This window comes from Etheostoma cragini, chromosome 10, assembly GCF_013103735.1.
Source record: "Etheostoma cragini isolate CJK2018 chromosome 10, CSU_Ecrag_1.0, whole genome shotgun sequence".
Taxonomy (NCBI): domain Eukaryota; kingdom Metazoa; phylum Chordata; class Actinopteri; order Perciformes; family Percidae; genus Etheostoma; species Etheostoma cragini.
In genome coordinates, this window is record NC_048416.1 from 16,828,064 (window position 1) to 16,856,055 (window position 27,992).

The 27,992-nt window shown below is 38.9% G+C and overlaps 1 protein-coding gene across 2 annotated transcripts; it reads left to right on the forward strand.

The window, feature by feature from the left end:
* The first annotated feature begins 31 nt into the window (after positions 1 to 31).
* On the forward strand, positions 32 to 27,992 carry klhl4 (kelch-like family member 4). 2 transcript variants are annotated; one of them, XM_034883938.1, is made up of 11 exons: positions 32 to 228; positions 12,848 to 13,015; positions 15,181 to 15,317; positions 15,646 to 15,842; positions 18,284 to 18,496; positions 20,035 to 20,221; positions 20,299 to 20,523; positions 22,117 to 22,279; positions 24,364 to 24,576; positions 26,091 to 26,262; positions 26,592 to 27,992. In XM_034883938.1, exons 2-11 carry the CDS (start codon positions 12,873 to 12,875, stop codon positions 26,652 to 26,654), a joined length of 1,713 nt encoding a protein of 570 aa, XP_034739829.1. In that variant the 5' UTR covers positions 32 to 228; positions 12,848 to 12,872; the 3' UTR covers positions 26,655 to 27,992. The 2 variants fall into 2 exon arrangements, with proteins under 2 accessions (XP_034739829.1, XP_034739828.1); XM_034883937.1 differs by lacking the exon at positions 32 to 228 and adding an exon at positions 4,625 to 5,497.

The window sequence follows — 27,992 nt, forward strand, 5'->3', positions numbered from 1 at the left end:
ATCAGGAGTTTCCTTTTAAAAGAGGAAAGTGCCCCTTTCCTTTCTGGAGAGGCAAACATTTTTGTGCTGAAAGAGTGACACGGGAGAAGAAAACGTTGGAGCAGTCCAGCTCAGTTGGGATACGTAAATTATTGGATTGCGTGTGGTTCGCCTCCATTGGCCATCCATTTTAGAAGATAATGTCAATGTTTGAATGCTGAGGACTAACATTTAGAATCGGTTTCTCAGGTAAGAAGTGAAATTACTGATTATTATTTAAATTGACACGGATGAGGGTCTTACCAGAAAGAGATTTTACTTGAACCAGTAGCATAACTCTGGTCAGCATTCTGAGTGTGGTATGTCTTAGGTTACATTCAGATGCGTCTAAATGTTTATGCCATAGATTCAGGAGGTACAGTAACCTTGTCTGCCGGTTCAACCCAAAAATGGAACAATAAACGTAATTTCTCATACATTTTCCATTTGTCTCCACTGACCTCCAAAGTGAGCAAAAGGCTGCATTTTGTGAGTCATTTCTGCACCCTGGTCATGAACATGTCGGGTCAGGGATGTTACAGCAAGGAATATGACTTAGTACTTAATATAGTACTTGTCTAGGCCTTTTTTTATATTGCTCTGAAATTTCAAAATGCCATTTGTCTGTGTATTTATGAGCTGTTCATGCCATGCCAGCGAGCATCTGTTAGTGTGTGTGTTTGATTTTGTCATTGCATTTTATTTGCTGAGCTATGTCCTTTAGTTAGTCATATGACTATGGACAATGTTCAGTTCTATTTGAAATATCACTACCCCCCATCCTAACCCAGCATTACATTTGACATGCTTTTCTTCATCTTTCCAAGAAACAGTTGATATTTATGCTAGGATATTTTGTTTTTGGTTTAGGGTTAGAGGGTGTTCCCCTTAATGTGTCCCACATACTCCACAAAATAACCTTGTCAATACAATGTACATTTGTATTGATTCCATATTTATAAGCCTAGAAATCCATGTAGTGTACAATACAACAGACATTTAACTTATAGCTTGATTGCTAGTGCAAGCAAAACATCTGTCTGTCTTGCAAACTCAAAGAAAGGCCGTCTAAGCATGTAGGTATGTTCACTGGGGAGGCAGATGTTGGATGATAATGTGGTTTACCACACCAATCTGACATCTGACATCTCATATGTCATGCGGAGTACAGCCAGATGGTGTCCTTGACTCCTGCAAGAATAAGAGGTTACAGTGTGATGGCTTCCAACTATACATTAGATCATATCTCACTCTAATAGGCCTTTATTATTATGATACACCTAGACCTCCTAGACATAACGATATTGTCCCTAAAATACACTATTTATTCTATGTATGATAGGATTTTCATTTAGAATCCATTTTCATGTATAAGTAGATAATGCATTGAAGCTATTTAGGATTTGTATAACATTTTTTAGTTTCTGGGTTTTCCTTGATGAGATAAATTGAAGTGAAACCAACCTTTTTTGCTTCCTTTCATTTTTTCTATAACGACTGTGTGTGGGGTATAATGCAGCAAAGATGATTTGTGTAAAACTGCTTTCAGATTATATTTGATATAAAAGGCCTCCTAGACTAAACCAAATGCATTTAGGAGACATGAGATTTCTCTTCAATGACAAAAACAGGAGATATGAAACTCTCTGCTTTTACCAGTTTGAACGTAAGGCTAATGCTATCTGCTGTGATACTGACTTTTAGTGATTAATGACAGTGTTAAAATATGAGTAGTGGTTTGTAAGGGATAAAACCAATACCAACAAACTACATAATTTGATTGTTTATTAACAAAATTAACCCCCAGCCTCCAACATATTGACAATGATATTCCTTATCATGATTCTGTTCAATTCAATAACAGTATTATTTACATCTTTATGCCTGTAGTGAAATGTATCCCATTCTGGTTGTAGAACAGGGTTATTTGTAACAACACGATTGTATGTACATTTAAAGACAATGTAGCTCATGTTATTATGGCACTTAGTGGTTATTGCATCACATGGTGCACCGCCATAAAACTGTGTGCAACATACTCAAATTTGTAATCAATAAATACTGTACATTCAAAGGACTTGCTGCTTTTAATTAATAGAAAGCGTTTATTGATGACTTTAAAGATGATCACATTGTCCGTCGTGAAACAGTTAATGTCAAAAGGTAAAGGTCTGAGGCACGGCAAATCAAGATGGCTTCCCTTACAGACAAAGAAAACCCTAGAGCCACTGAACCGTTGATGTGGTAGATACACAAAGTCAAAACATGTGTAGAAACTCCTTTAATAATCAGAATCCCCAGCAGGGATCAGTTGCTTTCCGCTGGTCCTTTTGGGCTAGCTAATAATACAATGCAATGTAAAATATTTTTATATGCAGAAAAAGCTCTTATTAATAATTCAGTGTTTTGCCTCTTGACTGTGAACTAATATCTGAAGCTCATCCACTCTCATTCTTTCATTAGCATAAACATGGATGTAAACAAAGGATGATCCAAGCACTTCATGCAATCTTTCAACCTCCTGTAGTTTCTACCATAAAGTCAATTTGAATAATGCATTGACTTTTTATAATATTTATTTCTTAAACTTACAGGAGTTGTGGGAAAATCCTTGTTTCTGTAGTAATCGTAAAAGTTAGGTTAAAGGCTAGTTAGCTGTAAGACACTTATAATTTATAACTTTTCAATGTGGCATACACAATTGTGATTTGAAAATGAAAAGTGCATTTCATCCTTGGCCTCAAATATGTTATTTAGAATCGGAGAATGGAGAATATATGCTGTCTGTAAGTGGAAGATATTTAAATGTCTTTTAAAGGTCGGATGAATGCCTGTCTCCATCAAATAGCATGAGCAGTTATGGTTTAGGAAGCTAGTGGACACAATAGCTGGTTCCTTCCACTCATCCAAACCTGCAGTGGGAGGTTTGTGGAGGTGGATGAGAGATTGTACAATATCGAATTCCAGCAGTTTGAGTGCAAGGTCCTCCTCTCACCTTGTCATGAAAAATGGAAATTAGGAGCAAGTAGCCTAGAGAAAGACCGTTCTGCATTTTATTTGAATCTTTCCACAGGAATAAAAGTTGCAATTCCCAGATATAGAATAAGGGAAGCATAGTGTCATTAGGGAGCTCGGGTGCTGGACATTAACATTGATGGAATTCATGCAATTTAATCCAGAAATCCTGACCAGACGCAATGCAGCATCAAGCATGTAGGATAAGCCTTGTTGTGTTTAACAATTTTCATGGTTAACAATCCCTTTCTAAATCCAATTACCACCTGCCCCATGGGCATATAGACCTTCTTTTGACATCAAGATCAAAGAAAAGTACTTAAAACACCTAGATCCAACAGTGTAAGCATGATACCACACAGCAGGGGTTTTCAACCTTTTTGGATATGGGGACCAGCAAGCTGGAAAAGAGTGTTGGATGGCGTTATTTAAAAAAATCAATATGAAAACGTGTCAGACACAAGATTTCCTTAGCTTTAAAGTCCATTCTCAGTGTTTGTGCAGGCATCACATTTCAAAATATTTTCTGCTGCACGATTTCTTTCTTCAATTTTAACTGTCCATTTATACTTTAGTAGTGTCTATGTTCAATTAATAAACTAATCTGAACATCACTTGCAGAGGTGAGTAAAGCGAAATTGTTCCACTTCACATATCCTATATCATTCTGCACAGTGAATGATGGCTCTTGTCAGAAAACATCTTTGCAGCCCAGTAACCTGCACTATGTGGTTGCGGCCCGGCAGTTGACAAACACTTTTCTACAGCATACAGCATGCTCTTTATATATGCTGGTGATGCCATCAGCATTGATCAAATGTCCACAAATTACCTGGTGTGCTGTTCCACTGTCCCTTTGTCTTTGAATTATTAGTTAAGATGTGGTATCTGAAAGCCCTGCATGGAGTATTAACTTCGTACAGAAGCAGGATCTATTTTTGAAATGCAAAAGATAGTTTTCTAAAGCCCTGACTGGGGAGGAGGAGGCTTACTGACCTTGAAGGTTCATCAGTATGTAGTTTTTCACTTGTAATTGCACGGGGCTCTCAAGACAGTGACTGAAGGAGGATTTTTTTCTGCATGCCTATATACACTGAGACTATCCCCCATGGCATTCTGGTTGATGTGAGCATAGCAGACTGTACAGATGTGTGTTAGTGAGGGATAGATTTGTATTGCCTTGAAGAGTGTGTTTTGGTTATTTATGACAGTTATTAACGTATCCTGCTTTTTATGTTGAAAGATGAACATGCATTTGAGTCTAAATACATAATGGATTACATCTTCCTATACAGTGATAGTCCTGGTAGTACAGTGTAGTTTGTAGTCTTCCTCTTTCCCTACTTGAGCAAGCGGTGATTTACTTTGCTAAGCTGTGACTTCATCATCCTGGCTTCATGATACCCCACCTTCCCCCTCGCAGCAAGAGCAGGCAGCCTTGTTATCATACTTACAAACATACACAAGGAAACACAGAGCAGCAGCAGAGGGGACTGGGCAGGGCTTGGGAGATTTTCTCATTTTTATTTCTTGAGTATATGTCTATCTCTCAGAGTGTGTGTGTGTGTGTGTGTGTGCTTGCAGAGCAGAGACAAGCAGAGAGGGAGAGAGAGAGAAAGCGAAACAAGAGAGACGAAAGGGAGGGAGTGTGGATCATGCTTGTGCATTAACTCAGCTCCAGCGGCACAGCAGCAGCAGCAAACAGAAACAGCAGCAGCACAGAGGGAAAGAGAGAGAGAAAGACAGAGAGGGAGAGTTGGAGGGAGGGTAGTAGTCTCAGGCACAGGAACAAAAGCTGCAGAGGACTGCTTTCCATCTCCACTAAAAGAACAACGGAGGAGTAACAGAAGGAGGAGGGGGTGGTCATGATAGTTGTGAGACAATAACGGAAGAGAAGAGGCACATTGTAGTCAGTGAGGACTGAAATCAAGGATCTTCTCTTCTTTGCTCTCCATGTTTTTGGGGACTCAACGTACCATTACCTTCGTCTCCAAACCCACAGGAGGATGTCTGTGTCAGGGAAGAAGGAATTTGACGTAAAGCAGATCCTCAGGCTCCGCTGGCGCTGGTTTAGCCATTCATCCCAAGGTTCGGCTGGCAGTGGGGGCGGCGGTGGGGTGGGAGGCTACATCCAGCAGGATGGCCTGGACCACAGAGGGACGCCTGTCCAGGGCCGGCTGAAGAGTCACTCAAGGGAAAGAGGCATTGGAGGAATACGTAAGACTAACAGTCCGGTCCGCAGTATCTTGGCACCGACACCAGGGCCCACACCTGTCTATGTCAGAGCGGGTCAACAATCATGGCACCACCAGCAGAACACCATCCAGGGTCTCCAGGTCAACGAGGAATTTCCAAAGAGCAGCTCATCACCCGCCACCACAAGGAAAGAGGACGCCATCACTGGCCAGGAAGATGTAAAGAAGAACAGCACAGAGGAACTTGCAGACATTGAGGCCAGAGAGAGGTATGATTGTTTGGAGACATTAGATTCTTAAAAGACATAGATCTATTATGTGGCGCCAGATCAGTCTCCTTGCATAGCATATGCTCAGTTTGCGTAAACGAGAATATGGGATGCTGTTTTGGGAAGGCATGGCACCCTTACATTTCATAGTGATAGTATAGCTGCTAGAGAAAATCGGCATCTAATTGAGAAAGTCTGAAAACTGAGGCAGCACCCCAGGTAAAAAGTAAGAATGATTTGTTGTGATCAGGAAAAATGAGCACAACACTGCTTTAAACATTGTTGCTTACTGAGTAGCTAGCAGCCATACTTAAAATCAGTTTCCAACATTTCTGAGACTAAATACATACACATATGAAGAGTATATCTATATATTTTTCAATTAATTCAGAATTTGTACTTACACCCTGCATGTACATAATTTTAATTAAGCTAAGATTGAATTATCTGCACAGCTATCATTTTCCAATTTACCCTGGCTCGGCAGCTGCCACCATGGCTCACCTGGGGACAGCTCACTCTCATTGTCCACAACATGTTAGGCAGGACAAGCCAATAAAGCATCCTTTTAATTATTCAGTGGGCCAAAAGCAGAAGGCTTTTTTAGCTCTTTTGTCTATGTTGTGCTCCAGATTACATGGGCTGTATAACTTTGCCTGATTTCTCCAGAGTATTTAGTTTTTACACATTACACTAATTCGTTCTTCCATAGAGTTAAAAGTGAATGGCGGGAAAGAGCCATAACATCACGTAACACGTACCTACAAAAAGCAGAAGGAGAGCAATCACATGAGTTATCTAGCCTAGGTAGTGGCTTGCACAAGTTGTTGAATTTATTTTCTACTAATATCTTTTCAGAAACTCTGATGCAAAACTCTTGGGTCATACATGTTTTTTACAACTAAAAGTCCCACCTCTGCCATTCCAGGTTGTTTTCCCCCCCCTTTCTTTCTTCCCTGCTATGTGTGTGTGTGTGTGTGTGTGTGTGTGTGTGTGTGTGTGTGTGTGTGTGTGTGTGAGCTGTCTGGCAGAACACTAAAAGCACCTCACATCAATGATGAAAAGACCAAGCCTCTCTTTTATCTTGTATATGACATTCTAAGGTTATTGGTCCTTAAGCTTACTGGGTGCCAGGCTGGTGATGAACTGAACAATGAAAGTGAACCTGTCCCTTTGTTTTGAGAAAGAGCTATCGTGGTTGAACAGGTCATTTTAAATACACAATCTCTGTCTACTGCCAAAAATGTGTCAATGTTGATTTAATGATTGCCACGTGCATTGGACGGTCAAGTTCCCTGAACACAACATTAATTATTCTTAAGAGTTAAGATACAGATTTGGAATCAGCTTGACCTTCTGCTCTTCTAGTATAGTATAGTATAATGGGTATAGTTGGCAGATGTTCATGTTTTGGGGTCCCAGAATGTGAAAAGTGTTTGCATAAAAGATATGCCTCCCCGGGTCTTGAGGGGGACCTTGAGTTCATGCACAGCCATCATATTTTGACAATGATACTGAGATGTTAAAATAGTTCTGCTCTGGTGGATCATAAAATATATCCTTGGCTCAGCTGTACTTGGTTGTAGTGATCCATTTATGAAATTGTTAATCAGCGAATCTGACATACATTTTTAATGACTTGATTCTTTTCTTCCACCAAAACTGCTGACAGTATACAACGACAAGAACAGTTCAATCACTTTCCTTTTTAAATAAATTAATTAATCCCTCTCAGCCCTTGTTTTACATAATTATTGAATCAAGGGATGGTGTTTTCTGAACCTGCAGTGGCTCAAATAGCAAGAAAGTCTGGAAAAATGAGTTTGAGCTAAGCAGTTATCAGATAAATACACCAGTTTGTGGCCTGGGACAACTTTTCAATCAAGTTTGTGCATAATGGAAATGCGGTCACTTGATAATTGTAAAGGACTAGTTGCTGGAATGTTTGGACAAGCATGGCATATGTAGAACGTTGCACAGTGAATTAGGACAGTGACTGTGTGACACTTTATGGCTTGCATGTTCTTCGGCGGCTAAACAGATGTGTGGATGTCACTGAGATATGCACATTCATTTACTTCACCAGCTGGGTGGCCTTATTATGTCTCACATCATAAATCCTTGACACATAATTTGTCACAATCCCTCAGGCTGAATGAAGAACTGAGTTCTACTCACTGTGAAAAAAAAACAAAAGTTTTAGCCATTCCCTTGTAGCTGGAAATATATGTCAGTCATGTTATGCCACAAGCCCTTCAGTGATTGGTTTCATTCACACGTCTACAATAAATCATTCCCATCACTTTATTTCATTCTTTCATTGATTTGGTTTCTCACTTTTGTTATTAATATTCAAGATTGCTGTCAAACTAAACTAACTGACAATTTTTTTTTTAAGAATTGATGTTTAGTATTAATATGGTTAATAACAATAAATCATAAATGCTCACCTTATTTCATAGGTGTGTACGTGTTAGGAAGGTTCTTGGTAACATTTACATTGAGCTAATGAAGATCTTTGTCTTTATATTTTATCTAGTCAATTAAGTTTTGTAGCGCATTCTAGAAACCTGCCTGGGTGCCACGAGTACCAAAGATAACTCAAAAAGTCAGTGACTCCTTTTTTCTCTCCATTTGATTAAACTTTTTTTTTTAATTCAGGAGTAAAGGACTCTTTGAGGTTGAACTCTTTTTTATTCAAGAGTGTCCTGGCCACGAGCAGCACAAATAACAGACATACTGTAAAATTGCAGATGTGTAACAATTTTAAATTGAGACACAACAAAGTACAAAATTATAAGATATCAAAAGACATTCTTCAAAATATCAAACATCTACAGCCAGGCTTCCAAGTCTTTTACCATCACTTTAAATGTGTTCAGCTCCTGAATATTCAGGTGGTTTTGCAACTGATTCCAAATGCTCTTCTTCCCAGTTCAGTATAGACAGTTGCTGGTGTGCTGCTATGATTATTAGTTTTTATTTTGGATTGAGTTGACCTTTCTCTTCTGATAGACTGGTACACATCTACAGAGTTGTTAAATCAAATGTAGGGAAATTAGTAGCAGATAATGTAATGTTGTTTTCCACCCTTGCTCGGAATGATCTATAATAATCTATAAACTCTAAATTTGTTGTGTCCTCATGACTCTCATCCAAATTACCTCTCCCCATTATTGGCAGAGAATATATGACAGAAGTTAACCTGGATGGAATGGAAACCCTGACCTCTCCCAAATAAACACTAACAGAGGCTTGAGTCAGCGGGCTGTAAGTTTGAATAATATCTCAATTCCCTCTCCGCCTTGGAAAAGAAATACCACCACCTCTCCCCATGTCAACAGCAGTAATTCTGATATTTGTTGAATGCTTCATAACACCACAAGGCTTATAGGTTCTTGGTCTGCGTGTGACATCCAACGTGGAGGCTGTAAATTGCAAAATATCTGTTGTAATCTCAAAATGACATCCTCAGGGGTGTAAGAGATATTGTGATTGCAAATAAATGATTTTGAGCATTCTTTAACTTTGCCAACTCAGCATTCTGTACATCACAAGGCCATCCATTAGGGAGCCCGAGTTTTTTGTAGCTCTTCCTCCTTTTGCAGTAGGCGGCATAAAGAGATACAGTAGCATTATATGCTGGACACATTCCTCTTTTCTGGTCAAATTCAGATCAGATCATTTAGATAGGTTGTGAAATCATATGATGTCTAAAGATCTAGATCTATAAATATCTTATGTATGCAGTAGATCAATTGCAACCCACTGCTTGAATAATGTGGATTAATCTGTTTACCCACTAACATTGTATGTAAATACATTACAGAAAACCCAACAGTCACACACTATGCGAGTTAACCTGCCATCAGCAAAGCAGTGAGAAGCTTTCTGCTGAGATCGGCACATTTTTCACTTACAGAACGCCGCCAACACACACATACACACACAATTTACACCAAATTCCACAGAATTACAATGTAGAGCTCAGCTTTGTAATCACAGTTAATGTATGAACAGGCAAATGTCGACATGGAATTAAGATTTAACACACCATTAAAATATACCATGCTTGTACCTTTTTTAAGACAGTTCCAACATTAATATGCTGTGCTTAACAAAAGGAAACATTTAATCTCTGTTTTGAAATATATTCATCTCCTGGAACATTATTCCTCAGTGGCTCCAAGCAGATATTTCACTTAGTCAGTTATCAAGATTTTCATTATCAAACGAACTTCTCATTTTCACAGCGTTGGATTTAACTCCACTTGGTGCAGTTTCTTAACATTCAAAACAGGAATTTGTATGCCAACTGTGATTTTCATTAGGTTTTTGCAGACATTCTGCTGACATGACGTCCCCACCATCACTTCTTTACAACGTGTGCTGTTTTGGAGATAGATGAGTGGAACGCTATAAGGAAGCAATATTTCAGTTCTGTTAATAGCCGTGGCAATTTTCCACTCCAGTCTCTAACATAAAATGCCCATATTCGGAGCAGATTTCCTTCATCATTATCAATATTAAGTATGTCCGGTATAACAATGAAATCATGAGAAGAATGTCTGTTGCAAGGCCTCGGTGAGATAGTTAAATGCAGAGAGAAAAATCCATTTCTTATTATCTCAGCCTCACTGCTGGGATCAAGTTATTACAGTCAGTGTATATATTTCTCTCTACACAAAGCCGAATGACAGTAATACCGACTGTCAAAGCCGAGGCATAAAGATTTCATGGACTATATAGACTTGGCATGTGCTGCATGAGGCTTTGTCGGAGTTGTTGGATTCTCAACCAAACCTAAGCTTCGCAGCAGCCTTCTGGGGCAAATGGTTTTTATAATTCATTTTGAAAGAGACATTTCCCATTTGGCCCAGGCAGGCACGACTTTCCCTCTTGTAGAAGGATGGTGTTAGACTGAGATTTTCAGTAACGTTTCTGACTCATAACCTTTACAGCTAGGGGCTAATCATGGCTGATGGAAGCACATCTTGAATCGTCCGACCATTCATTTAAGAGGGCAGTTTTGGCATAGAGAGAAGTCAGACTGATTACAGCACATGGAACAATTGACTCCTCTGCATTATTGTTAAAGAGTGTCTTTTCTTTGTATCAGCACAGTGTATTGTGCTCAAAAATCACATATGGACTTCATACAGCCTCTGCCTTACCTGAATAACTTGTTTTTTGAACATGGTCCATCAGTCACATTGTGGTGTGATATCTTTGCAATGGTGTGAGGGGGGGAATGACGAGACTTAAGATGATATGTGCTCACTAAAGAAGGACAATGTCATGTGTACTGTAGCATGTGGTGGGATGGGAAAAAGAAATCCTATATTTTATTCTGTTATACTCTATTCTTTGTATAAGCTAATTTACCTTCTCACTGTTCTAGAAATTCAAGGTGGCACAACTAAAATAGTTTGTAGATCACAAAATAAAAATATAGACCTGTTACCCTTACCCTATTCTATGAATTGCTGAGTAATATGTGATGCACATCAATGTCCCTACAGCAGTTTCTCTGGAGTAAGGTGTTCTGGGGCTTTAGTGTCTCAATAAAATTGGGCTTTACCTCTGATGATTCAACCCTCTACTGAAAGCGAAATATACCTTACAGAGAAATTTACTGCTCCCTGGAATGTGATAGCAAAGCAATTAGTGTCGGAGAGATTGGTAGGCATGAAAAATCCTTACAGCATGCCTTGGAGCCAATACAAAGGCAATGTATCTCAGTTTTACGGCCCCATTGCTTATTCAGTCTTGTTTGGTGTTCCTCTCCAAGACTCCAGAGTCTGTGGGGAATTATTGTGACAGGGCAATAAATTACTCTTGTATTTTGCATAAATTCTCCCAATAAAGATTAGCCTATAGGATGCTGCAGTGACCGTAGGGCAGTATAAACAATTCCCGGGGGGTAAATGTTGTTGCTTTTGGTAATCAAAGAGGAGAAAGTCACACACTTGGCTAAAAACTTTATAATAGTGTGTTAATCAGAACATTGATAAGAGCCATCACTTCCTTCATCCTTCCTGTGTTATCAATCTTAGTATGTGCCAATAGATTGTGCAGTCAAGCATGACAAGGTTTTTGTTCATTTGTATTGAAAAACCTGACACTGTACTAGTTTATGTAGCTCTCCTATCAGCATATGACCGGTAATGAGTGGGGATGTAAAGTGTTGATTTAAATAGCACTGACTTTATTTCTTAAGCACAATCAGTCTTTACACAGCCACAGGACCGTGAGATGACAGTAAATTCCCCCGGAGAGACGGCTTGGGTCTGTTAATGTAGCGTAACAAACAACCCTAAATGTCACTGAGTGGACTTGCTCTGTGAAGGACACCAAAGTGTCTGGGATGCATTATTTGCTACAAGTCTGAGGGATTACTTGGGTGCCTGTAGAACAGCATGTAATCTAGCAGCCTGTGGGGACAGGGACTCAGCCTCACCACAATGCTGTGAGGAACAGGCTTGTTCACTCGATAAGTCCCTGTTTTTAGAAAACCAACATGCTCTCACAGATATGCAGATGCACACAGGAACAAAGGCATGCACACACGCAGACACAGGGAAATTCTGTCTGGAAAGCTGTTGAATAGATTGTGGTGCTCACTTGGCCCAATTGGACTGCAGCATTGAGTTATCGACTTATGTACGGAGTTTAGTCCATAAGCGTTTTAATTTCAGCTTAGAGTGGCAAGAAAGATGCGGATAAACAGCAGGGAATAGAGGATTCAGGAGTCTCACATGTCCACATAAGCTCTTTTGTGTCCTTAATAATTTGTTGCTTATCGTGCAGCGTGCTACTTTTTAATTATTTTTATTTCAAACTTATGATAGTGGACAGGGAAAGGCAACAGTGGGTGATATTACTAAATTAGTTTAATGGGGGGTGGCAGTAGTTCAGTCAGTAGGAAGTTGGGTTGAGAAATGGAGCGTTGTTGGTTTAAATCCACACATGGACCAAAGTACAGTGGTGGAGTGGTAGCGGTACAGCTGCTAAATTAAAATGTTTTTGTTTATTTTACATGAAGTGTCTAGTTCCATGAGTCCCCATCAAGTGAAGTTTTTGCTTAAAGCTCAAAATTTCTTACACGTCTATCTCGAAAATAAATAATAGGGGGAAAGCCTAGAGCAACAAAACATGGAGTACTCTTCTGGTTATTTAGAAGAGACTACATGCAATGTTCTGAAGAGCAAATGGCTCCTGGTCCAATGCCCAAATGTTCAGAAAGTGGAAAAGTGCAACAAACAATCCTGAATTGCTATGGATAAGGAGACATGGTCTTTTGATCTGGTCCTATTTTTAATCATGTACAATCTCTCTTCTCCTTCACAGGTTGGCTCTGAGCAACTTTTCCAGAATGAATACCAACTCGTCCGATGAATTCTTCCAGGCCACAAATCATGCAAAACAAACTTTCCGTAAGATGGAGACATACCTCCAGCACAAGCAGCTGTGTGATGTCCTCTTGATAGCAGGGGATCATAAGATACCTGCACACAGGTGGGTGGTTGTGCGTCTGTCTTCTTTGATACCATTAATTACCCCTGCATTGGTGTTAGTCAAGACATACAGAAGCTCTCCCAATATATCTGAGGAATGATCGAAACATCTTTGAAATGCAAAGCAAGCTTCTTCTGATTTTCAGGTGTCATGAAAGATATGCAAACTCCATGTTCACTGGTTTGCATCTAAATAATGCACACTGCTGTGATGTAATTACACCTCTGCCCTTCCTCATTTCCACATTACATTTGCGTCGTGGAAGAACACTGTAATCAAGGACATGGAGGTGTCAATATTTGGGCATGCAGCCCTCAGTTAAATGGTTGAATTGAACAGAGAGGTTCACTGAGTGCATTTGCTTGTGTATGTCTATCCGCCGGCATATTTTGTTAGTTCATCCAGACAGACTCATGAAACAGAAACCAGAATGCTCCACAGAGAGAGAAATAAGTATCAGTGACTGACCTAGATGAAATGATCAGCTCTCTGACTGCCTGTTTTAATGTGGCTTTATATTTGGTTTTAGGACATAACCAAGGAAATCGAGACAAAATAAATGACACATAATTGAATAAGTATATAAATTAGGGCTGTCAATGGATTCAAATATTTACTCGTGATTAATTGCATGATCGTCCATAGTTAACATGCAATTAATTGAAATTTAATTACACTTTTTTCTATCTGTTCTAAATGTACAGATGTTCTGTTCTAAATGTCCTCACTAAGACCAAGAGACTGGATCACATCACTCCAGTTCTGAAGTCTTTACACTGGCTTCCTGTGCCTCAAATAATTGATTTCAAAGTACTTTTGCTAGTTTATAAATCACTCAATGGTTTAAGGCCAAAATATATTTCTGATCTGCTACTACACTGTGAACCACCCAGACCTCTCAGGTCATCTGGGACAGGTCTGCTTTCTGTCCCCAGAGTCAGAACTAAACAGGGGGAAGCAGCATTCAGTTTCTATGCTCCTCGGATCTGGAATAAACTCCCAGAAACCTGCAAATCTGCTGCTGCTCTCCATTCTTTTAAATCAAGGCTTAAGACCTCTCTTCTTGATGTTGCCTTTCTTTAAATGACTGTTCATTTCTTTAATGTTTAGTTTCTTATGCTGCACTGTAACTTTTATTCTTGTGTTTTATGTGTCTTAATGTTCTTATTTTAAATTCACGTTTTTTATCTGCTTTTTTTTTTAAACTGTTATTTAACTGATTTTGTGTAAAGCACTTTGAATTGCCCTGTTGCTGTAATGTGCTACACAAATAAAGCTGCCTTGCCTTGCCTAGCTGCCTTACAAACTATCCAGCATGGAAAGCCTTTGGCAAGGGGAGGGTGGGTTCTCTGCATCAACTGTACGCTTGTCCAGCAAGTGGTATTTGAGACTCAACGTACTCCAGAGAACCATCTGGAAGAGTTTTAAAACTGAACTTGCCATTCTTTATCCATTTCTGCTCAAAGAGGTTTGTTTCTGGTAGCCATCCACAAAATTTCTGCTGTATCGGTTCCTGATTTTCAAAACTACAGACTGGCCAGAGGCCCAAATCACAGAATGTGTGTGAATTAATCTTGCGCCCAAAAAAATGAGTATCGATGAAAGGAATTTCCTTTTACTCTTTATTATTGCGTACATTTTTAAAGCCTTAATATAAATATTAGGAACCACAGCATTCTGAAAATATGGGTGTAGACTGTTGGACTGTGTCACTCAATCTCAATTTCGTTGTATCTCCATATCTCTCATTTCCTTCTTGAATCAACCACTGTGTTATGTGAGCTAGACAAATGAGCTAATCATTTAGAAGCTGGACCAGTGTATCTGTTCGCAATGTGGCGTACGTGGGATGATTACATTCATCATACATTGACAAAGTGACATTATACAGAAAGTCGAGGGAACAGTACCAATGGTGTTAAAGCACACAAGCAATATAAATCCCCGTTAGAAACAGTACTACACAAAATTATTACACCGACAGAACAATTTGATAGCAGGATACTGAAGACATACCCTTTTATTATGAAGCGCAGCTACATTTTAGGAGACACATCTCACAATTTATTCACTAACCACTCAAACTAATCATATCAATTTCCCATAGACTTGCAAATTAATGTACGGTACAAAAGCATAAATTCACTGTGTTTTCTTTATGGCAGACTGGTCCTGAGTGCTGTGTCGGACTACTTTGCTGCCATGTTCACCAGCGATGTGAGAGAGGCAAAGCAGGAGGAGATCAAGATGGAGGGAGTCGATCCAGAGGCCCTCAGATCCCTGGTTCATTTTGCATACACTGGTGAGTGCTCGTAAAGACGTTCACTAGCACTTGTAAGTAGTTATGAGACTTGTGAAATGCAACATTATTAATATGGATCAATAAGGCAATTCATCACTGGGCTGACTTACCGGGCAGCACTTAATGCAACATAATGTTGCATGATTTTACAGGACAAATCCTCTTTGATAAATGCTGTTGTTGGAAATATCCACAGTTTTAAGTTGACAAAATGATGATTGATCCACTTAGTTCGATTGCAATCCTTCTCCAACTACTGTAATTGCCATTTAGGCTACCTCTATTCTTGAAATGAAAATTTATTTTTCTTGTCCTCCCGACATTGCAGGCGTCCTTGAGCTGAAAGAGGAGACCATTGAGAGTTTATTGGCGGCGGCTTGCCTCCTCCAGCTTTCACAAGTCATCCAGGTTTGCTGTAACTTCCTGATGAAACAGCTTCATCCCTCCAATTGCCTGGGAATACGCTCCTTTGCAGATGCCCAGGGCTGCGTGGACCTGCTCAATGTGGCGCATAACTACACCATGGTAGGAGGGCGAATGTAGACCACATTTACATGGCTGTGTGGGCTAAATTATTTATTTTGTAAGAAGAGATTGCACTCTCAAAGTGACTCTTCATTGCGTGAAAACACAAGGGGATCTTTGGTAATGAAAGCTATAACAGTAACAAGAGTATTTAAATATTTAGTTTAATTAACGCTGTATGTACTTTCACTTGAAAGGCAGCCCACACTGTAGTGAACCAAATGAACCTTGCTCCACATAATCTAAAGTGCTGACAGAATTTAATGTGAGCCTTTTTCCTTCTATCAACTCTTGTTATTGTGAATGCAATATATACTGTATAAATTTCTCTCTCCCAATATATATATAATATTTGTGACCATCCTCTGTTTTCAGGCTAGTTAATTTAAATAACCTGTCATAACCTACAAGGAATGAAACTGTTAGTGTCTTGGTTTTATTTACCATCTAATTTAGGCAGAGAAATGGGTGACATCCACATTTGAATAGAAATTGAATAGTTTCATGCTTTCACTTTATCTAATTTGGTTATGTGGCTGTCAGTAGGAGATACCTCGATGCTTCACATTGATTAGTGCACTGCCAGACTTGTGAAAATTTGATTTCTATATATTTCTGCGAGGGATATTTGCATTGGATTAAGATTCATGCACATGTTTGTCAGATAACGTCTTGCTGGCCATGCAGAAGTGACAGCATGAAGCGGGCGTTATCTCCTAGAGGACATCTGCTCAGCTTGTTTACATAGGCCCCTTCCAGGACCAGGAGGTTAATCTAATCATAAAACTGCACGAGAGGGCCAACTTCCCGTTCAATCACTTCAGTAATGAGCGGCGAGAGCTGTGGGCTTCCTGGAAGTCCGTCCTCTGGGTTGTGAGTGGAGCTAGTTGTGTTTTGATAAACTTGTTTTTCCTGGTTGAGCATGGCAGCTGAGATCCGCCTCTGACATCCTTTTCCTATTATGAAAGAGTGGCCCTTTTTATGTTGCAGTAGATAAAAATGTATTGTGTTATAGTTTGGGATGATCTTTCCAGCAATACATCTTTATTTTAGTTAAATACATAAACACTACAGCTATTTGATTTTGTGAATTAATCCCAATTTAGAAACATTACAAAACATAGCAATCTTTCTTTGCCAGCCTTTGCAAATTGCATGGTAATCAAAATGTTCTTGAAAAGTAATTCTCCCAGCCTGACTCTCATTAAACATCAACGTTCCTCCTCAGAAAACACTGTTCTCACACAATTACTCTTTTGCAGTAGTTAAATCAATTAGTATCCTCTCCTGCTGATCTTGTTTTCTAAGCAATTTACCCAACAATGAGTTTGCCATCATCTGAAAACATGCTTTTTAAATGTTAATGAAACAAACTTGGTTGAGCTTTCAATTTTGTTGTCAGCTTTTCGGGACTGGTAAGTACAAATAAATGGTCTAAAGCAACGTCAGAGAGTCGGATGGCATTTCTCTCTCAGTGTTACCACAACAGATCGATAGTTGTCCCTCATTTCATTAAGGCTGTTTGTGTTAAACTCTTAAAACCTGCTCTCATAATAGATTGGACCGAGATGCTGTAATTTGTTGCAAGTTGATCAATAGCGTGCTTGTTTTTCATAATCGTTGAGCATCAAGTCTAAGTTATTCATGCAGCTTAATAATTAATGCTCAGCTTTCCCGTTCAAAAAGAAATCATGGTGTGATTATGGCCAAGGATTGCGCTGTGTGTCTTTCATGTGTTTAAATGTTGGTCATAACATACTGTAGATGCGTAGAGGCGGCAGGGTGTTTTATATAGCATCATCTCTAATGAAACTGCCCAGAGACAATGTCCTTGAAGAGGTAGGTAGCCATGCAGCTTGTAACATCGCCTGGGCTTCTGGCCAGTTAATGGAAGATCAATCTTAAGAACGGCAATAGAGAACAGCTTGTACAAAACTTAGAGCTGGACTCTGCATTGGTGTGATAATAATGTTGGTGTGCGGTGCCTGTCTGTTTCTCATTAAAAGGCTTATTATGGTTTAATAGTGCAATGTAGGATCAGCAGTAAAAAATGTTGGATAAGCTTACGAAGAAGCTTTTTTAGATGCTTGTGCCAGATTGATTTGTATCCTTCTGTTGTGTGGATCAACTTATTTAGTGAGCTAAGTAAAACAGATGACGTTCATATCCATTTGATATATCCATGCATATGCCCAGTCAAGACTTGTGAGAAATGGAGTGTATTCCTCTTTCAGTTATGTAAGAAATCATAGATAGAGAAGTCTAAATTGGCATCATTTATCGATTTACCCAGATTTTTCTTTACGTCTCTGTCCTTGTGCCATTTGGTCCTCAGTGATATAGAAACACAACCACACAAACACACAGTGCTTCACTGAGCGTAGTCTCTACGCTAATGACTGATTATTATCTGCCTCCTACACGGCTGCTCTGTGTTCCAGGAACACTTCCTGGAGGTCATTCAGAACCAGGAGTTCCTGCTGCTCCCCACGGCCGAGATTGTTAAGCTGCTCTCCAGCGATGAGATCAACGTCCCAGATGAGGAGACGATCTTCCAGGCTTTGATGATGTGGGTGCGGTACGATGTCCAGAATCGACAACAGGACCTTGGAGTGCTTCTTGCCTTCATCCGCCTGCCTCTTCTTCCACCACAGGTGACTTTGTAGCGGAGGCATAGGCTATACTAGTGCCTGCCCTGTCCTCACTGTCAAAAGGTGGCATTTTTTAACTTGTAAACCTTTCCAGGGGGAAATTTCCTCGAATTATAGTGCACTTGTTCACAAAGGTTTTCTATATATATTATATTTGTACAGGTTTTCAGTCATTTTTGTCTATAAAATGGCCAGGAATGAGGTGAAAAATGCCCAAGTCAGATGTCTTGTTTTGTCTAAGCAACAGTCAGTCAGCAAAGACATTCAGTTGGTTTTCATAAAAGTCAAAGGAAAGCAGAAAATCCTGTTTAACTCTTTAGCTTGAAAGTCGATCTACTAATTGATAAATCGACTACTTGTTTCAGATTTAAGTACCATACATTTACTACAAGACAACCACTCAGTTCACCTTCAGTCTTCCAGTTGTCCACTGAAAGGCAATGAACCACTGAGCACATTGTCAATAATCACTTTGTTTATGTTGGGAGCTAAAACAAAAAAATCTCCCCTCTCAAGGATAAATCCAACTGACAATATGACAACTACACATGTGTTTTTATATGCATTGTTACACTATAAAAAGATTTCTTACGTTTGAATTATTATTGTTTAAACACTGCAACTCATGTTTTATGAATGCTGTATTTCAGAGAAAAAGCATTGTTTTACAACTTTGTTATGTCTAATTTACATAACATCAAACTCAGCTAAGCAAATCTTGGCAGATCTGAATTATGAAAAAATCTTAATTAATTTTAATACATTCATATTTTTTAAATCACATTTTTTATTTTTTATTGTATACTCAGTGAACAGAAAATAATCCAGAACATTCTTGTCTGCAAGCAAAAAGTTTTCATGAATAAAATAATATGTGTAAATATGATCTAACAGATAACATATCTCATCCATTGACTGGGGAGATATTGTAGGCTGTGAGGCAAATAAACAACAGAAATTAATCATTTTGTCAAAATGGTACTGTATTGAGTAGAAACTAAAAAGATGAGCAGAGTAGTGCCACTGACATTACTTGCAGGCTTAACATAATCAATAGTTACTGTATGTACAAAACCTTAAGTCATGAAAATGAAATGTGTGTTGAAATATTCAATAAAATCACGTACAAGATGTTACAACTCAATCAATCCGCAGTGTGGGCTCAATATTAAAACACGGTTAGATATTTAAACAGATACTATATATATACGTATGTATGGTTGGATGAAAATGTTCATTTCCTGAATTTAACATAAACCCTATGAAGTATCAACCATGTATTTATTTAAAGACTTTAAAGACTTGCTGTTACCACATCTAAAGATCTAATTATGTGTAAGGGTCTTTGTGTTACAAGAGATTGTCTGTTGTTTAACTTTATCCCTAATTCTACATGAGATTAACCTGGTTTTGGATTAACAGACATTTCAGAACACGTCTTCAAAGGGGATTTATATAGATACTGTTTCCTGTACATTTGGCACTTTTCTACACATTACATTACATGATGTAGTCTTTTAATGTGATTCCTTGAAATGTAGCTCCTTGCAGATCTTGAAAACAACAAGATGTTCTCTGATGACCTGGAATGCCAAAAGCTGCTGATGGAGGCCATGAAGTACCATCTCCTGCCAGAGAGACGTCCCATGTTTCAGAGCCCAAGAACCAAACCTAGAAAGTCCACTGTGGGCGCACTTTATGCTGTAGGAGGGATGGATGCTACTAAAGGTATTGCCCATACACAGTGGTTATCAATGCACATCAACGCAATTTATTTAAATTGTTAATATTTGCTGTGGTTTTAGGCTCTACCACCATTGAGAAGTATGACCTGCGGACTAACACTTGGGTCCAGGTTGGAGTCATGAACGGACGCCGGCTCCAGTTTGGTGTTGCAGTTATAGAAAACAAGCTGTATGTGGTTGGAGGGAGGGATGGACTCAAGACGTCCAACATGGTGGAGTGCTACAATCCGATCAATAAAGTGTGGTCCACCATGCCCCCCATGTCGACACACAGACATGGACTTGGTGAGTGTGTTTCATTAAAAAGAAACTAATACTCTGCAAGATTTGGGCATAAAAACATTGCTTTGCTTTTGCCAGTGAATCACATAAGAGCCAATTACTAAATATAAAGTCACATTTAAAAAAACAAAATCTTAAACTTACATGGGAATGGGGACACTCTTGAGCAACTAACATTTCAGGTGGGTTGCAACTGATGATTGCAAAGTCCTCCAATTATTTACTCAATTCACCAATTAATAGTTTTGTTTATTTGTTCAATATTATGTATAACATACAAAATTATCAAATCCTCGCATTTGAGAAACTAGGATTAGTGTATTTTTGCTTGGGTAAACGATTAACTGATCACCAATTCATTGATTGGTCGACGCTACTCTTTTCAGCTCTATGTGTCATCAAGAAAGCTATTTCAAAGTTCTCAATCTCATAGTTTCTCTGTCCACATTTTAGACGTGACATTTTAGTTCCTTCTTATTTTATTATTTTGCTTTCCGAGGGTGTTGACCATAAAAACACAATTTGTTCACATGTAACCAGGTTTGAGGTTTAAGCTCGGTCAGGCTATCTGATGTTATGAAACACACTGCAGGATGCATGCTCAGGAGGGTCACAGCTGGTGTGATGTAAAAAAAAAAATCACACATTTCTTTTTAAGATAGATCTTTGATATTTTCCCATTTCCCTATCAAAGCTTGGCAGGCTGCGTTGGCCCTGCTCTTCTTTACCCTTCCCTGCCCAATAAATCTCATATCAGAAGCATTTTGAGTCACAGTTGAAACAGGACTGGGTAACAGAACAGGGAGAGCTTGTCAAAGCTTTCAGCTCGCTCAGTGTGGTCGAAGGTATCAGTCGGCCCAGGAGATCACACTGTACAGATTTCTTGTGTTGACTTTGATCTTTCCCATAGCAAATATCTCGTGCTGCTCTGCTTGTGGTGTGCATATTTTGAGTCTGAACACATTTGAGCTTAGTGTCTACCAACATCCCTGCCCAACCATTTCCTGCTGTGTGCATTATGGGTAGAGACAAGAAAAAGTATTTCTTTTTTATTTAAAAGCCACCAGTCGGTAATAAAAGTAAGTCTCACTGCGAGAATAGTTTCTGTCTGACAGTGTTTATGTCATTCGAGGTTCTCTGAATGTGGTCTTGCTCTAATGTTCCCTCCAAATAATTGAACTCTCACCAAAGGAAGTAACAATGGTAATATAAAAATCCATTGTGTTAAAACATCTTTTTGCAATGTTGCAGGGGAAACTGTTTTTCTCTGTGACTTGGGAATGAGGAATAACAATGCATTTTTATAGTCTTCCTGTTTTTGGCATAGATTTGGTCAGCTCCCTCACTCAACCCAGTTCTGAAACTATAAACTTACCCCTGCCTCAGCTCCCTGTAAGAACTGTTGAACGAAAACAACAAGTTGGAAATGTCATTTTGTTTCAGTGATTATCCACGATCACTATACACGTATTAATACACGAGTAGGAAGCACAAATTCTTCTAGGTATTATTTATCATCTAATGGGACAATTTTTGTTTTCTTCTGAATTTGCAAAACAGCAAGCCTACTTTGAGTAACACATATGTCTTGTGTAGGTGTTGCTGTGCTGGAGGGCCCCATGTATGCTGTGGGAGGCCACGACGGCTGGAGCTATCTCAACACAGTGGAGCGCTGGGATCCGCAGGCCAGGCAGTGGAACTATGTGGCCAGTATGTCAACTCCACGGAGCACCATGGGGGTCACAGCACTTAATGGAAAGTAAGTTGCTCTATCAGACCCACTGACATATTAATCCTAAAAAATGTGCAACCTTACACTTTTAGGCAAAGTATATTGTTATCTTTCTGCTACTTTGAAATGTCATGAGGTCGAGGTCACTGGCATCTGTAAAGCCACAACAGACACTAAGGAGACAGAAGGGTAGGAGCAGCTAATAGTAAAAATAAAAGGAATGCCAGTGTGTGTGCATGACTTTGAAATGGAGCTGTAATGTTTAGCCCCATGTTGGAAGGAGGAGACATGGACTCAGGAGCTCTTCACCTGGTGCTTTGATTTATTTCTTCATCAATCACATGGCAGTGCTATATTGCAAGTGTGACTTAATGCAAAAATATATAAAAATAAGAAACAAACAGGAAAACAAAATACTAACTATTCAAATTATCATCACAAACTGATATTAAACAAGATCAAAGGCTATATTAAGCCCTGAATCTTGGGTTTTAGCTCTAGCACCCGCACCCTGGCACCCCGAAGCTCCTCCTACAAGACAAACCAAAGTTACTTGGAAATCAATCAAACACCATCATGTTAATTCACCATTCCCAAACATTTCTGGCTACATTAATACACCATATAACAACTATACCATCAAAAATTAAACGCTACATGCTGAACAAGTTTCTCAAAACAAAGAACTCTAGGCACTCCTGTACACCCCTCTGTACTAGCTGTCACTTGGACCATTCCGGGTCTCCCCCTCTATAAAGTACTTCAGAGTCGATCACTTTCGATTGCAACTTCGACCCAGATACCTGCTTGAAAATGAGAACAGCCTTGGGTAAATCCAGTCTCTTAAAATAAATTACTTGACATTAACTGTGTATGTGTTGTATTTATCCAACCATGATTTCTAATCTTTAGACTAGTACTTAAATTAACTGAAATAAAATGACATATTCTTATAAAATAACAAAATGTTCATTGATGCAAGCCCACATGCTAATGCTAATGCTCACACTAACCATCCTATGCTACTGCTCATACCATGGTTAGCCTAGCATGATAAGACATGCTACCACCGGATTAAACGAAGGCATGGGGGAGCCCCATGACAGGTGCCCTCTGCTTTAAATATTAGTTTTCTTTTTAAATGCTATTAAATTAAATAATAGTGTTAAAATGACCACAGAACCAAGGGTCCTTATATTTTTTCGTGCATGTCTATTACAAAATCAACTTGTTTATTGACATACAATTTAAGTATAGACATCATGTCCAGGTCTTCCTTTAATAAGATATGCCATCTGTTTCCGTGCAAAAATAGAGTAAAAAAGAGGTTATGTGTATGACCACCATTATTCTGAAAGTAAATAAAAATATATTCAAAAATGTGCTTTGGAAAATGGTAGTAGTTATGTGACATGGAATATAGCATGCAGCACCACACATGGTTACATAACTCAAAGTGCAGTGTTCTAGGAAAAGCTGTGCAGTAATAGTTTGACAACATTATAATTCTTGAATGCAGAATCGACCTTTGTGGCTGCAGTAGTCGGCAGCTCACAGCAAAGGCTGTTTTGGTCAGTGTGGCAATTTACACAGTGTAATCTAGACCTTATAAAGCAAAACACTTAGTGTATTTGCATGTATTAAATGCCTAACAACACTATTTGAAAGTAAATTAAGTAAAGAACAGACCGACTCTCAGCCTAATTTAAATATGTTTGTGTGCCAGAGGAGGAAAGAGACTGCTGCTTGGCTACATCCAGTATTCAGTGTTAAAGTCGATGTAGAGTTATTATTGCATCTAGGTCAAAAATAGACAACAAGGAAACTGTTTCCCTAGCCTCTACTTTCTTGCTGTTGGGCCTGGGAGCTACAATCACTTAAAACACTGCTGTGATCTTTCTGGGAGAGAACACTCTCAAGGAAAGGGCATTTGAACAAATGCTATCCATTGCTCACTGCTGCATCTTACAAATTTTGTCACATTTTCACTGTTCTGTCATTATTTTTTAAAACAGCTGACATCTGATGTGAGCTACTCCCGCCAGATCCACTAGGACTGTATATACATGTCAGATGTTTGGGATTTTGACCCATTTTGTTTAATTCCTCAGATTGTTTGCAGTAGGTGGTCGAGACGGCAGCTCATGCCTGAGGTCCATGGAGTGCTTCGATCCGCACACCAACAAGTGGAGCATGTGTGCTCCCATGGCCAAGAGGCGAGGAGGAGTGGGTGTGGCGACGTACAACAACTTCCTGTATGCTGTAGGCGGACACGATGCCCCTGCCTCCAACCACTGTTCTAGACTCTCCGATTGTGTTGAAAGGTCGGTAAAACAAACACACAAATGTTTCGTAAGCCATTTTGGATTGAAGCCATGGGTTGAGACGAGGCTGTGAGAACAAAAGGGAGACAAACTCCTCTTGTTCCCCACCCTGTTCCTGCATTTGAAGACATGTCTTTTTTATAAATCTATTTGAAGAGATCATACTTTACACACATGGTTTTATTTGTACAGATCATAGTTTTCAGACATGGTTTTATTTTACAGTATCTGGCTCCATCTGGTGGCTATAATGTCATCCTGAATATGAACCTGATGTAACTCACAGTGCAGCACCTCCAATTCACTGCAAAAAAATACCTTCAATTTTTGATAGCAAAGGACGCCACATTTTTGTGCTTCCTGTTTTGTATGTAAAGAAAACATTTTTCTTGTCAAAGCTCCAAATAACCCGTTATTATTTTGTAAGTGGTGATAATAGAACTAAAACAAGGATACAGATTAGTTTGTATGTATGTAATTATTTTTTTTGTAGGATGGATTTCAGCTTTATATTTTCCACCATTTTTCATTTCAACATCCATTTACTACCCAACAGTTTTCTCAAATAACAGTTATTGTATATAAATATTCCTTTGGTACTGTCTGAAATCTTTTGTTATGGCTTCAGTCAGCTTGTGACAGCAGTTTAGTGATCTGTAAAACATTGATTTCCCTCACTAAAAAGCATTTATAATTATTTGTTTTGAGCTTGTAGTCTCCTAACTCAAACAGCGTCATTGCTTTCAGTCATGAAGTACAGCTTCATGTAAGCCCAGAGGGACGGACTTGATTGTTTATCTAGTTTGATGCATACGTCATATGGATTCAAAGTATTCAAAACAACTGCATGTCAAAAACTAAAACTTTTTTTAGAGTATATCTTTGTCACATAACATTGTGATTGCATAATTTAAAACTCAAACTGCAACATCTTGTAGTTCTTTTACGAAACAAATAAAAATGGTGGCTCTGACACAGTCAAGTGTTTTACTCACTTTAAGATATATATATATATATATGAGATAATACATCACAATCACAATTCCCTGATTGCGGTTCGGTTTCTGTCACATCATTATTTGACTTATTTAGCATAAAACTGAAGCGAAAACTGCATGAAGCCACTTTAAACTAGTAAAACCAAGTCTCAGCAAGACATAACTAAATTTCTGAACATGTCAATTACTTCTTTACCTAGAAATAACTGAAAGCAAATCAAATGATGTGACATCATTTTCCCCATATAAGCAGCAACTTCTGCCTTCACCGATTAGTCCGGCTCTCTTCGGACAAATAACAAATTTTAGCTTTTAAGTTTGAATCTGTCTCTCTGTGTGTGCTAAAAGGAGATATTTGTCAGGGGGAACATAAGGATGTCTCGGTTAGTGGGGAAGGGACACTGTATTCCTCTTGAGATTCATGCTAATTGAATGAATAATCTTTTTTACCCCCCAAAAAATCTTTTTCACCATACCAACCATAATGCAAAAACAATCGAAATATTGCAATTACAGGTATGACCCAAAGACGGATACGTGGACCACTGTGTCCTCCCTCAGCATTCCGCGGGACGCTGTGGGTGTCTGCCTGCTGGGTGACAGGCTTTATGCCGTGGGTGGATACGATGGTCAGTCATATCTGAACACTGTCGAGTCTTACGACGCACAGAACAATGAGTGGACTGAGGTAATCACATCAAACAATCATTTTGAATAATATATTAATATTCTCTAAGATATTAAGACAAATAGGGAATTTTTGACCTTTTAAAACGGTGAAACCTTTAATGGAATTGTAACTTGTTTTTTGCCAGAACTGGTTACATCTAACATCAGGGTTCCAGTTAAAACCCTCTGGGAGCATAAATCTGCTGAAGTCACTAAATCCCATCAATATTTTATAGCTTGCTTTGTCTTGTCTCTGTAACCCTCTTATCTGCAAGAAGTATAAATGGGATTCTTTTGAAGACAGCCTCAGATGAGAAGCTGCATGTTAACCTTTCTGTTGTCCTGTAGGAGGTCCCTCTCAACATTGGCAGGGCAGGTGCCTGTGTGGTGGTGGTGGTGAAATTGCCTTGAGCATTTGGTCTTGCAACAGCAAAGGAAACAAATGAGAGAGCAGCGAAGAAGAGTGGACAAAAAAAACAACGGATCAAGGACACATCCTTTGAGAGTCATGTTTTTTTCTTTTCTTCTTTAACTCGGCTTTCCACATTTTTCAGAGGGAAACATTTTTCGGAGCCTTGCCCAATGTTCCGATCATTAGTGGACAAGCCTACCCACTGGGGAGGACTTATTGCGAAACTGGACTGCTTTGCACATTGTCTACATTCTCAACCATCAAGAATTTTCACAGACTTGGATAAGCTGTAGCAAGTGCCAAGCCTTTGTTGTACTACTTTGTTTTATGAAACGTTCTGTGGATGTCTGTAAAAATTACATGTAAAAGTTACATTTTGAGTAAATAGGTTAGTTTACATCTATACAGAGCCTTTTCCTATCAGTGCCATTACATACAGTATATTTTGGGGATTAAATTACACTTTATAGCCACTCAAATGAAAGTTGTAATGGTACATAAATGTTACCATGTAACTGGGTCTTACCTTAGTGGGTGGTCCGAACACACTTCCTCTTTAGCAACAAAGACCCCTTGTGAACACTGAGTGTGAAGAGTTTGTCCGGGCTCCTTTGAAGAACAATTTAATCAAAATGTTTGCTGAATATTATATTTGAACATTTTCTTTTTTATTGAGCCTGTAGCTACAGAACACCAAAGTAATTTGCTTGTCTTAGAAGTCTTGTTACGCATTAAATACAAGTTTACAAAATTGTGACTTACAAAAGATATATCATATTGATATTTCACAGTGCTGTACAGATTTTTGTGAACTTTCTAAAACTACATTTGTGTTGACCAGTGCACTCTGGTGACTACGGTTATTATTGCTGTCTTTAGTTCTGGGCATGCTGGCTAAGCTAATGTTTTATTTGATATATACAATATTATTTATCAAGATCCCTATCTGTTCTGTATTTTTAAGGATATGAAGCTTTTTGGGTCATGTAGAGGATTTTATTATTCACAACACAACCATTGGATTAACCCAGAAAAATTAGCAAACTATGGCTGAAGGGCCCAAGGTGCATCTAAACCAGCTATTTGAGTCATTCGGCAGCACTCGGAGACCGGGTTTCCACAGCACTTCACTAATGTGACTTTGATTGGAATTTTTAGGTTTGTATTTAGTTGTTTTGCTCATAAAAGTAAAAATGTTACTAACTTTATCAAAATGAGAACCATTTGTAACTGTAATTATGCCATGTTTTTGGGGCCAAATGTTAGTTTTTATCATAATTTTGTACAGCATGTAAACCAATAAATAAAATGACTTCAGTCTTCTCTGCACGTTCAAA